The sequence below is a fragment of the Cervus elaphus genome, chromosome 14 (assembly GCF_910594005.1).
Source record: "Cervus elaphus chromosome 14, mCerEla1.1, whole genome shotgun sequence".
Lineage (NCBI taxonomy): Eukaryota > Metazoa > Chordata > Mammalia > Artiodactyla > Cervidae > Cervus > Cervus elaphus.
This window is the reverse complement of record NC_057828.1, coordinates 40,628,780-40,641,697: the sequence shown is the minus strand read 5'-3', so window position 1 is coordinate 40,641,697 and position 12,918 is coordinate 40,628,780. Positions and strand designations below refer to the sequence as shown.

At 40.3% G+C, this 12,918-nt stretch overlaps 1 protein-coding gene across 3 annotated transcripts in view; it reads right to left on the bottom strand.

Annotated features, from left to right (window-relative positions):
* Positions 1 to 10,808: 10,808 nt before the first annotated feature.
* The window catches only part of LOC122708195 (dimethylaniline monooxygenase [N-oxide-forming] 1-like), a 38,700-nt gene continuing 36,590 nt past the window's right edge, over positions 10,809 to 12,918 (bottom strand). Inside the window, exon 9 of one of the 3 annotated variants that reach the window (XM_043924376.1) lies at positions 10,809 to 11,132. In XM_043924376.1, the coding sequence (XP_043780311.1) occupies positions 11,096 to 11,132 (37 nt within the window). In that variant the 3' untranslated portion in view covers positions 10,809 to 11,095. Of the gene's footprint in view, positions 11,133 to 11,957; positions 12,720 to 12,918 lie in introns of those variants that run through there. The other 2 variants (XM_043924375.1, XR_006345042.1) reach the window with 2 other exon arrangements.

Genomic DNA, 12,918 nt, shown 5'->3' with positions numbered 1-12,918 from the left:
GATTGTCATCCCATTTCCTTGCTAAGCTAAGGAAAAACATAGTGTGGACCTTGGAATGCCAGGTCAGCACAAGTCCAGAACACTGCTTGTGCACACACTAAGATGTTTTCCTGAGGCATATGTGGATCTATGACCTCCAGCTAGGTGATAGCCCTTGTATGAGAAAATAACAAAGATAGTTTAAAGTAATCAATAAAATGGGAGTCGTGAGCAGGGACACAGGAGGCTGACTTCATCGTAACACAACAGATACTTTCTGCTTGCCAAGACACTAAATAAAAGTGATGTGGCTCTGAGGAACAGGGCTCTTGACCCAAGAGGTCTTGAGATGCCCGGTCCCATCTTTAAAACTTTAATTCTGTCTCCAGTTTCTTTTTCCCAAACTGCGCGTCAACCACTTTTGATCCCTAGCTGCTGTGCTGGCCGCAGCAAGTGGTGCCCAACGTGGGGCTCGAAAGTGAAGGATCTCGAAAGTGAAGTGAAGGAGAACCTGAAGTGAAGGAGAGCGAAACTGAAGCTGAAATTTCGGCGCACGATCCTGGAGAAGAGTGGAGTGAGGCCTCTGAAAATCCCCCTTTGCGGTAAATAGCACTCTCTCGTTGAAACCGGGGTTAAATATGGGAAATTCAGAAAGCTCGGAACAATACCGGCCGTATATATGCCTCTTAAGGCAGCTTTTGAAAGCAGGGGGAACAAAAATAAGTAGGGCCGGCTATTGGAGCTTTTACAAACCATTGAGAATCATTGCTATGGTTCCCTTCTCTGGGTACTTTAGATTTAGGAACATGGAAGAAGGTAGGTAGTAAATTAGAGAAACTTCTTTGCAAAGGAGTGCCCTTGCCTGTATCTATCTGGTCAATTTGGACATTGATAAAATCTAGTTTAGAACCTCTTCAGACACCAGAAAGCTCAGAAGGGAGTAAGGATGAAGGTGCTGCTGCTGCTGCTAAGTCACTTCAGTCGTGTCCGACTCTGCGACCCCACAGACAGCAGCCCACCAGGCTCCCCCATCCCTGGGATTCTCAAGGCAAGAACACTGGAGTGGGTTGCCATTTCTTTCTCCAATGCAAGAAAGTGAAAAGTGCAAGTGAAGTCTCTCAGTCGTGTCTGACTCTAAGTGACCCCATGGACTGCAGCCCACCAGGCTCCTCCATCCATGGGATTTTCCAGGCAAGAGTACTGGAGTGTGTTGCCATTGCCTTCTCCAAGGATGAAGGTGAAACCCCATCAAAGGCAGAACCTGAATATGGAAAGCCTGAGGGGATAGAACAAAAAACACAGGAGACTCTCAAAGCTACAGTTCCTTCTGCACCTTTGGGGAGGAAGAATTTCCTTTACCTCCTCTTCCTACCCCTCCTGTCTTAACCGCTGGAGTGGCTTAAGCTTTTCCTTCCTTACAACAGACAGCAGTTCTGTCACCCCTCCAGAAAGATATTTGTCAGACTTGACAGGAGGGTGACTTGGAGGCTGTGACTATGACATTTCCAATGACAATACGTGAATGAATAGCTCCTGGGAAAGATCCTAATAATCCTAATGGAGTGTATGAGGCTGTACACAAACAGATTCCCTTCACAATACCAAAGGAACTTAAGCAAGCTATTCAAAATTATAGAGTAAATTCTCCTTTTACCTTGGAAATTGTGCAGGGACTAGCTGAGGGTTCCCATTTGATTATGGTGGTTCATGACCAAGCCAGACAGATCCCCATTTCTTTAGGTCAATTGATAGGGAGTGGAAATTGGGGGAGAACTCAAGATCAAGTGCTTATGGAAGATCAGGCTATAGAACAGGTGAGGCGATACTGCATGAGAGCCTGGGAGAAAATAGAGGTTAAAGGACAGGCTTTCTTTAAGAGAAGACCTCACCTCCCTGGAGAGACTATCCCTGCTGGGACAACACCTTATCAGACAGGCTACCCCTGTCATCAGAGCCAATTTGAATACTCTCTGGTTTAAATTTTAGCTATGAAACTATGACTATGAAAAGGAGAGATGACATTTTTGATACTGAATGGCCATGGTATTCTTTAGACTCTGGAGAAAACTGGTTAAAACGAAGTCTTTCTGAAATTGCAAAACTGGTTCTTCTTGCATGTGCAATTAAGAAAAAGCTGGCTTGTTAAAATACTTTTTTGGAGCTCCAGTTCTGCCTGAGAAACAAAAACAGGCCTGGGAAAAAACCTAAAGTTAACTCTTATCTTGTCCTTGGGATACACAGCCCATTCTATCTGGAACTCCAGCCATGAACAAATTGGTAGAACTCAAACCAAGATAAAAAGAAGGGGCAAAAAGACATTTTAAGTATCAAACAAAAAAAGAGAGACATTTTAAATATCAAGCAGAAAACTATGAAATCTCTGTCTATATGTCTGTCTAAATTTATGTGTGTCTCAGTGTGTGTCTTCATCCTTGGACAAAATTGCTAAAGGCTGATTGGTCAATGAACTCTATTTAATTGGCCTAAAGAGAGGTAAGTGCTTATGAATCAAACCATTCTAAATTCAAAAATAATTAAACTAAAATGAATTTCAGGGTTGTGTGAACTGGGAAATATTCACTATTGAATTGATACCTGGTATTAATGTTTATTTATTGACTTTGTGAAGATACTTTTGCAAATGACATAGCTTTGGGTGATTTACATTTACCAGTCTACAGAATGATGATACAAAGTACAGTTCATGGTTGCTAAAGGAAAGTAAGATGTGTTTTTTCAATCAAAAGTTATAAGGAATGGAATTACATTCTATTAAGGAAAAAGGAAGTACGTTTGAACTTACAGGTGGCTGTTCTCTGAATGGACAAATAGAGTGATGAATACAGAAGTGTAAAAAAGGTTTGTGGCAAGTGGAAGAGAGTTTTGTGCATGATACAAGTTTCTTAAGACATTAAACTGCCCTTGAAATCTTTTATTGTTACTTTGACTAGGTGAATAACTGTTGTTTCACAATGAATATACTGCTGCTGCTACTGCTAAGTCACTTTAGTCATGTCGGACTCTGTGTGACCCCATAGACGGCAGCCCACTAGGCTCCTCTGTCCCTGGGATTCTCCAGGCAAGAATACTGGAGTGGGCTGCCATTTCCTTCTTCAGTGCAAGAAAGTGAAAGGTGAAAGTGAATTTGCTCAGTTGTGCCCCACTCTTAGTGACCCCATGGACTGAAGCCTACCAGGCTCCTCCGTCCATGGGATTTTCCAGGCAAGAGTACTGGAGTGGGGTGCCATTGCCTTCTCTGACAATGACTATAAGCTGGTACCAATCTGAAATTTGATTTTCTCTCCCTGTTAAAAAAAACAAAGTCTATTTTTGTGTATGGTGTTAGAAAGTGTTCTAGTTTCATTCTTTTACAAGTGGTTGACCAGTTTTCCCAGCACCACTTGTGAAAGAGGTTGTCTTTTTTCCATTGTATATCCTTGCCTCCTTTGTCAAAGATAAGGTGTCCATAGGTTCGTGGGTTTATCTCTGGGCTTGCTATTCTGTTCCATTGATCTGTATTTCTGTCTTTGTGCCAGTACCATACTGTCTTGATGACTGTGGCTTTGTAGTAGAGTCTGAAGTTAGGCAGGTTGATTCCTCCAGTTCCATTCTTCTTTGTCAAGATTACTTTGGCCATTCGAGGTTTTTTGTATTTCCATACAAATTGTGAAATTATTTGTTCTAGTTCTGTGAAAAATACCATTGGTAGCTTGATAGGGATTGCATTGAATCTATAGATTGCTTTGGGTAGTATAGCCATTTTGACAATATTGATTCTTCCAATCCATGAACATGGTATGTTTCTCCATCTGTTTGTGTCCTCTTTGAGTTCTTTCATCAGTGTTTTATAGTTTTCTATATATAGGTCCTTTGTTTCTTTAGGTAGATATACTCCTAAGTATTTTATTCTTTTTGTTGCAATGGTGAATGGTATTGTTTCCTTAATTTCCCTTTCATTAGTGTATTCTCTATTGTTAGTGTATAGGAATGCAAGGGATTTCTGTGTGTTAATTTTATATCCTGCAACTTTACTATATTCATTGATTAGCTCTAGTAATTTTCTGGTAGAGTCTTTAGGGTTTTCTATGTAGAGGATCATGTCATCTGCAAACAGCGAGAGTTTCACTTCTTCTTTTCCGATCTGGATTCCTTTTACTTCTTTTTCTGCTCTGATTGCTGTGGCCAACACTTCCAACACTATGTTGAATAGTAGTGGTGAGAGTGGGCACCCTTGTCTTGTTCCTGATTTCAGGGGAAATGCTTTCAATTTTTCACCATTGAGGGTAATGCTTGCTGTGGGTTTGTCATATATAGCTTTTATTATGTTGAGGTATGTTCCTTCTATTCCTGCTTTCTGGAGAGTTTTAATCATAAATGAGTGTTGAATTTTGTCAAAGGCTTTCTCTGCATCTATTGAGATAATCATATGGTTTTTATCTTTCAATTTGTTAATGTGGTGTATTACATTGATTGATTTGTGGATATTAAAGAATCCTTGCATTCCTGGGATAAAGCCCACTTGGTCATGGTGTATGATTTTTTTAATATGTTATTGCATTCTGTTTGCTAGAATTTTGTTAAGAATTTTTGCATCTATGTTCATCAGTGATATTGGCCTGTAGTTTTCTTTTTTTGTGACATCTTTGACTGGTTTTGGAATTAGGGTGATGGTGGCCTCATAGAATGAGTTTGGAAGTTTACCTTCTTCAATTTTCTGGAAGAGTTTGAGTAAGATAGGTGTTAGCTCTTCTCTAAATTTTTGGTAGAATTCAGCTGTGAAGCCATCTGGTCCTGGGCTTTTGTTTGCTGGAAGATTTCTGATTACAGTTTCGATTTCCTTGCTTGTGATGGGTCTGTTAGGATCTTCTATTTCTTCCTGGTTCAGTTTTGGAAAGTTATGCTTTTCTAAGAATTTGTCCATTTCTTCCAAGTTGTCCATTTTATTGGCATAGAGCTGCTGGTAGTAGTCTCTTATGATCCTTTGTATTTCAGTGTTGTCTGTTGTGATCTCTCCATTTTCATTTCTAATTTTGTTAATTTGGTTCTTCTCTCTTTGTTTCTTAATGAGTCTTGCTAATGGTTTGTCAATTTTGTTTATTTTTTCAAGAAACCAGCTTTTAGCTTTGTTGATTTTTGCTATGGTCTCTTTAGTTTCTTTTGCATTTATTTCTTCCCTGATTTTTAAGATTTCTTTCCTTCTGCTAACCCTGGGGTTCTTCATTTCTTCCTTCTCTAATTGCTTTAGGTGTAGAGTTAGGTTATTTATTTGGCTTTTTTCTTGTTTCTTCATGTGAGCCTGTAATGCTATGAACCTTCCCCTTATCACTGCTTTTACAGTGTCCCATAGGTTTTGGGTTGTTGTGTTTTCATTTTCATTCATTTCTATGCATATTTTGATTTCTTTTTTGATTTCTTCTATGATTTGTTGGTCACTCGGAAGCGTGTTATTTAGCCTCCATATGTTTGAATTTTTAACAATTTTTTCCCTGTAATTGAGATCTAATCTTACTGCACTGTGGTCAGAAAAGATGACTGGAATGATTTCAATTTTTTTGAATTTTACAAGACTAGATTTATGGCCCAGGATGTGATCTATTCTGGAGAAGGTTCCGTGTGCACTTGAGAAAAAGGTGAAGTTGATTGTTTTGGGGTGAAATGTCCTATAGATATCAATTAGGTCTAGCTGGTCCATTGTGTCATTTAAAGTTTGTGTTTCCTTGTTAATTTTCTGTTTAGTTGATCTATCCATAGTTTTGAGTGGGGTATTAAAGTCTCCCACTATTATTGTGTTACTATTAATTTCCTCTTTCATACTCGTTAGCATTTGCGAGGCTTAGTTTGTTTTCCCATTCACATATTGCTCTTGCTCCTTCCCTGTTTACTAATCTAGCCATGACTAATCATAGTTACACGCTTTATAAGTCTGCTGGCACTACCATGAAAACAGATGTCAGAAATAAAAATATGACTATAAAAATAGTTAAATAGTATAACTTTTACTCTGTAGGAAAATGTGACCAATAGTCTTACCCTATTAATACAAGCTAATTGTCTCATTATATCTTCCATTTTGACCTAAAATTTTGATGTCTATTTTTAATTATCTATCAAGTTTTTTTTTAAAGAGAAAGGACTAAATGTAGACTTTTTAAAAAAAATCAAAATGCTCTGAATTTAGAGAGTTTTAAAATAATGATATATCTTATGTGAGTATTTACTGTACATTAGGTACAGTATTTCTTTGCATGGATCACTGAGGAAGGCTTTCTTATCTCTCCTTGCTATTCTTTGGAACTCTGCATTCAAATGGGTATATCTTTCCTTTTCTCTTTTGCCTTTTGCTTCTCTTCTTTTCACAGCGGTTTGTAAGGCCTGCTCAGACAACCATTTTGCCTTTTTGCATTTCTTTTTCTTGGGGATGGTCTTGATCCTGCCTCCCGTACAGTGTCATGAACCTCCATCCATAGTTCATCAGGCACTGTCTATCAGATCTAATCCCTTGAATCTATTTGTCATTTCCACTGTATAATCCTACAGGATTTGATTTAGGTCATACCTGAATGGTCTAGTGGTCTTCCCTACTTTCCTCAATTTAAGTCTGAATTTGGCAATAAGGAGTTCATGATCTGAGCCATAGTCAGCTCCTGGTCTTGTTTTTGCTGACTGTATAGAGCTTTTCCATCTTTGGCTGCAAAGAATATAATCAATCTGATTTCAGTGTTGACCATCTGGTGATGCCCATGTATAGAGTCTTGTCTTGTGTTGTTGGAAGAGGGTGTTTGCTGTGATCAGTGCGTTTTCTTGGTAAAACTCTGTTAGCCTTTGCCCTGCTTCATTCTGTACTCCAAGGCCAAATTTGCCTGTTACTCCAGGTTTGCCTTGGAAACGAACAGAGATCATTCTGTTGTTTTTGAGATTGCATTCAAATACTGCATTTCGGACTCTTTTGTTGACTGTGATGGCTACTCCATTTCTTTTAAGGAATTCTTGCCCATGGTAGTAGATATAATGGTCATCTGAGTTAAATTCACCTATTCCAGTCCATTTTAGTTCGCTGATTCCTAAAATGTTGACGTTCACTCTTGCCATCTCCTGTTTGACCACTTACCGTTTGCCTTAATTCATGGACCTGACATTCCAGGTTCCTATGCAATATTGCTCTTTACAGCATCAGACTTTGCTTCTATCACCAGTCACATCCACAACTGGGTGTTGTTTTTGCTTTGATTCCATCTCTTCATTCTTTCTGGAGTGGTGGATTACACTATTTAATCCTTACGAGACTCTACGAGGTAGGATGTTATAACTTTCATGCAGTAGGAAAGAAAACTGTAGCTTCAGAAAAGTGCATTACTTGCTCAGGTTTACACAGCTAGTAAATGGCAGAACTTCTGCACTCATTTCAGTTCTTTAAGCAGCTCCTACAGCGGGGTGTATTGAAAGATCTGGAGTGTTGGACTGTAAAAAAAGATAGGTCCAGTAGGGGGTGCTATTTGTATACACTAAAAAGAATTTCTGACAGTGTAAAATTACTCTTGAGTTGAAATGCCTTACCAGTCTTTCTGATTTAAAGGATGTGCTGGAGGCCAAAGTGTTTAATATGTTTTCGCTTTTGCTAGGTTTCTGGGACCTAACTTGTAATGGGAATTCCTAATAATGTACTTTCACAGCCATGAGAAATTTCACAGAAATAGCACCTGGTAAAACAGCATATATTAAGAAATTATGTTAGTGATTATCTTTCATGTTTTTCTTAAGAATAATTGCCTTGTTACAAACCCCAAGGCCAGATCCAGAAGAGAGTATGACTGGGATCATGACGGCATGGACCTTGGAACACCGGGTTGGCACCAGGCGTGAATACTGCATACTTGCTAATTGTTCCTAAGACTAGCCCAGAAGGGATCGGCCTGGGGTAAACACAAGGAGATCTGGACTATGTCAGTATAGGACATTTAGGAGTAGGTGATCAACACAGCATGTGTCTTGAGAAAGATAAGATCTGAGAAAGTCCTGTAGTCAGCAATTAGGAACAAAAGCTGGACTCAGAATGGACTCTGCATGTCAGTCCAACAGAGGCTCCAGGTCCCCTGACCCATTGCACCAGATTTCGTGTTCTGTCTTCATTCTCCTTGCTCGCTTCTGGACCATTAGGGCAACAGTAACTAAATTCATGTGTTCTTATGCATGGGATGTGTTTCAATCAGTAATTGAAAAAATGTATTTCAATAGGTAATTATGTAGAATTCAATTGGCAATTATGTAGAATTCTTTTGGGCTCCAAAATCACTGCAGAAATTAAAAGCCATGAAATTAAAAGACTCTTGCTCCTTGCAAGGAATGATCAACCTAGACAGCATGTTAAAAAGCAGAGACATTACTTTGCCAACAAAGGTCTGTCTGGTCAAGACTATGGTTTTTCCGGTGGTCTTGTATGGATGTGAGAGTTGGAATATAAAGAAAACTGAGTGTCGAAGAATTGATGCTATTGAACTGTGTTGGAGAAGACTCTTGAGAGTCCTTTGGACTGCAATGAGATTCAACCAGTCTATCCTGAAGGAGATCAGTCCTGAATATTCATTGGAAGGACTGATGCTGAAGCTGAAACCCCAATACTTTGGCCACTCGGTGTGAAGAGTTGACTCATTGGAAAAGACCCTGATGCTGGGAAAGACTGAAGGGGAGGAGAAGGGGACAACAGAAGATGAGATGATTGGATCACTGACTTGATGGACATGAGTTTGAGTAAGCTCCAGGAGTTGGTGATGGACAGGAAAGCCTGGTGTCCTGCAGTCCATGGGGTCACAAAGAGTTGGACACGACTGAGTGACTAAACTGAACTGATGAAGAATTGCACAGTTTAAAAATAAATAGTACTCAATAAATATTTGTTTTCTTCTTCCACAGTTAAATAAATGAATAAGCATTGTCAAGAGCACTCCTTTCAAGGTGATCTAATTTTGGTTCTGAGAGATGTTTGGAGACTCTGTAAAACTATAATTGACATACTGTTTCCCAGTATGATTTATGGCCTAATTCCAAGGTGAGGAATGAGACCCCCTCTTCCTATTGACCTTGTTCTATATTATGGCCACAGAGCAGGTCTAGAATAGTCATGGTCAGAGAAGAAGAGGGAGGGATGAACAGTGAAAAAGATGTATGTGGAGATTCAGAAGCATAGTGGTCTACATGGAGGAAATTAGCTGCAAAATTCCAGACACAGCACGGCAGATGTGCTTGGATAGAGAGGCAGGTCTATACACACACTCAGGCAGAGTGAGAAAGGGAGACATATGGATGCTTTCATGGAGCAATATCCTTGTAATATGACTTTCATGATATCACTATTAAGACTTCTGAAGTTATTTGTACTTTGGAAACCACAGGCTTAAATGCTGGCGTTAAGAAGATCCCTGGATATATGTTTTGCAGATCCATGTCTTCACTCAGCCACTTATTAGTTCTGTTACCTTGGACTAGGGGCTTCCCAGGTGACTCAGTGGTAAAAAATCCACCTGCCAATGCAGGAGGTGCGGGCTCAATCCCCGGGTCGGGAAGATCTCCTGGAGAAGGAAATGGCAACCCACTCGGGTATTCTTGCCTGGGAAATCTCACGGACAGAGGAGCCTTGCAGGCTACAGTCCAGGGGGTCACAGAAGAGTCGGACACGGCTTAGCAACTAAACCACAAACGGCAACAACCTTGGAGTAATCAGCTGATATTTCCTTGTCTGTTTCTTGTTAAATTGTGTAGCACTGACTTCCCCATGAAGACAGAGCTTGCCATGGTAAGAAACTCAGCTACCATCATTACATTTGGCAGAGATTCAAAGGCAGGAAGGGGAATTTTTTTAAAAAATTAGAAAACGGGAGGGATTCAGACATACTCTTATTGGAGATTGTTGGTGTGGGAAAGGTGGAGGTGGGCTAATGAGAAGCAAGGCATCACATGTGCCTGGTTTGGGGATTATATTTGATTTTCCTTGTTGTTTCTGAGTTGGAACCAGGGCAAGAGTTAGAGAAGCTGGCACTTATTGACCAAGTCTTGGTCCTGAGTGTTCTAATCTGATTGTTGCAGAGGCTATGGGTCAGAGTTCTACTGTAGATGACTTGGCAATAATCTGTCTGTGTATTCAGTCTCTTGGTACAATGTGTTCAGCAGATGAGATTAGATTCAGGCTCCAGCTTGTTCCCATAGTTTGCCACATGGTTGCCTGGATAGTTCACCTTGCCCTGCTTCACCCTGGGTACCCAACTTTCCCAGTCAACTTCATGAGGAATGCTCAAGTGTCAGCTCTGCTTCACGGGAGAGAAAAGCATTTCCCAAAGTCATTTCTATTATATTCAGCAGAGCAGTTTTTCCACTATGAGTTCCTATATTAAGTGCTCTGCTTCCAATTCCAATGTATGTGTGGGGGTTTTCTTCCCACACCATTGAGCAGTTTTTGGAGACCAGCTCGGTTTCCTATAGTTGAACTTGATTCTGACACTATCTACCTAGAGATAGTATCAGGTTCTACAGGTTAAGGGCTTGGTCCTACAAGATTGCTTTCTCTTCAGATGTCCATCATGAGCCCAGGTTGTCACCTGTGCTTCTGAGAACCAGCTGTAGGTAGGAAGCTTCAATGAGCCCCTAACTGGGTTCAACAATTTGCTAAAATAATTAGTGCTTTTGTGAACTAGTTTGGCTCCCAGAACTCAGAGAAGCATTCTATTTATAGATTACTAGTTTATTATAAAAGGATGATATAATTTAGGAATAGCCAGATAGAAGAGATACACAGGGCAAGGTAGGTGGGAAGGGAATGGAATTTCTATGTCCTCTCAAGGGCACCATTCTCCCTGAATCTCTATGTGTTCACCAACTTGGAAACTCTCTGAACCTCATCCTTTTTGGTTTTTACAGAGGTTTCATTACATAGACATGATTGATTAAGTCACTAACCATTGGTTATCGATTCAACCTCCAGCCTGCCTCTCCCCTCCCCACAGATCCAAGGGGTGGAAGGAAAGTTCCAATCCTCTAATCACATGGATGGTTCTTCTGGTGATTGGCCCCCATCTTTAGGTGTTTTCCGAGAGTCACCTCATTAACAAAAGATATCTTTATGTTCTCATCACTTAGGAGATTTCAAGAGTCTTAGGAGTTCTGTGCTGGAAATGAGGAGGAAGACCAAATATACAGTTGTTATTACATATCACAATATCACATATGTTAAGAAGTGAAATAGGTTAGAAGTGTTAGAAAATGGAACAAAAAAGAGGAGCTGGAAGAGCAGACCAGAGTGGAAGAGACACAAACTGCATCTCTTCTTACCTACACGACTCAATCCTGAGTCCGTAGGTTTTGAATTTCCTCCAGTGTGCAAACCATGGGCCTCTCTGTGAGGTGAAGTGTGCCATCTAAGCCCCTCAGTGAGATAATGTGAAGGCAACACCTTTTCTGGCTGAGTCACATTCTCAAATGTGTAACTGTGAGAGAGGATCCAGGGTTGGTATAGCTTGGTCAAAAACTGCTTTAGACACGGTGTTTGCCTTTGCTCCTCTTTTCCTGTCTTTTCTTTCTCCTATTATCTCTCTGTGAAAGACTTCTCAGCTCTGTCTTGTCCAATTGGATTTGGTTGACTCTTAGAAGAGGCAGCCATTTGCCTCTTTAAGCAGAGTTGTAAAGGTGTATGTGAGTGGAAGATGTTTTTCCTTTGGGTGCTGGAGGCTGGTTCCAAGAGTGGGTGGAGGTGGTTGTTTTCTGTGGAATAGATCTGATTGGGTTTGTTCTTATGTCAGCTGAAGACCCTGTTTGGTTGAAGAGTGTATTATAGGGGGATGGGCACTTCTATGCAGGTACATTCCTTTAGAAACACTCCAACCAAGTCGTTGACACCTCCCATCCTTTTATGGTCTTTATTAACAGACTTCTCATCCCCTTCTCGCTTTTCCCCAACTCTTAAAAAGAGAATTAAAGACCACTCAAAGTAATCCTAGGCTTTTGCTTTCTTTTTATTTTTAATCAACTGATACCATAAGAGTGCCATTTTAATACAACCAAATCTTTCATGAAATATTGAATTTTATTTGAGATATATGAAAATAGGAAAGAGGCCTAATTTCTCAAAGTGGTGTCTGAGACAACTCTCTCTTCTAAAATGAACCTGGAACCTTCCTGCAGCCTTCAAATGCACAGAAATCTTGGTTATCTTTCTCTGGCATTAGAAGCAGGTGGAGCTGGGAGACACTCAGGAATACTAGTGGGCTCTCAAGCCAGCCAGGGAAGGGGAAGGGGTGGCTTTCATTGCTCAGATATAGATTATAGTCATGAAGGCAAAGTTGTTGCAGTGGGGGAACCAGATTGCTGTCCATCTACTCTGTGCATTTGATAGTTTATTTAGGTAATTTTTTATTTATAGGAAAATCAGGAAAATGGCCACAAGCAAAGCTAGAAAGCTGAAGAGTTTAAGTAAGCTTGCGAAGAGAGATGGGGATTCTTGTACAATTCGAGTTTTGGTGGCCTTGAATGTTCGGTCCCACTGGGTCATGATAGCATTTCGGGCTCCTTCCCATTTCCCTGGACCAGTCAAACGGAATTGGTATGGTGTGCATGGGCCAAAGAAGATGGCCAAAGCCAGGCGTGGCTCCGTCAGGAGCAGAGAGAACAGGTTGGGCTTTGCATTGATAGCGGTCAGGAGTTCATCTACATATGTGATATAATCAGTTTGCAAAGCTTTGCAGTAACACAAGCCAAACCTTTATAAAAGGAAGATTGGGATAAAGAAGAAAACAAAAAGATTAAATAATGGTAACCTTAGAACAAGTAAAAGTGCCAGAAGTAAACAATGAGGCCACAAAATTTGAACTGGTTTCTGTATTCTTCCCTCCACGCCCATAGTTGTCAAATGGTCTCATGGTATTGTTTAAATACAAGATAGATCCTGTGAAAAAACAC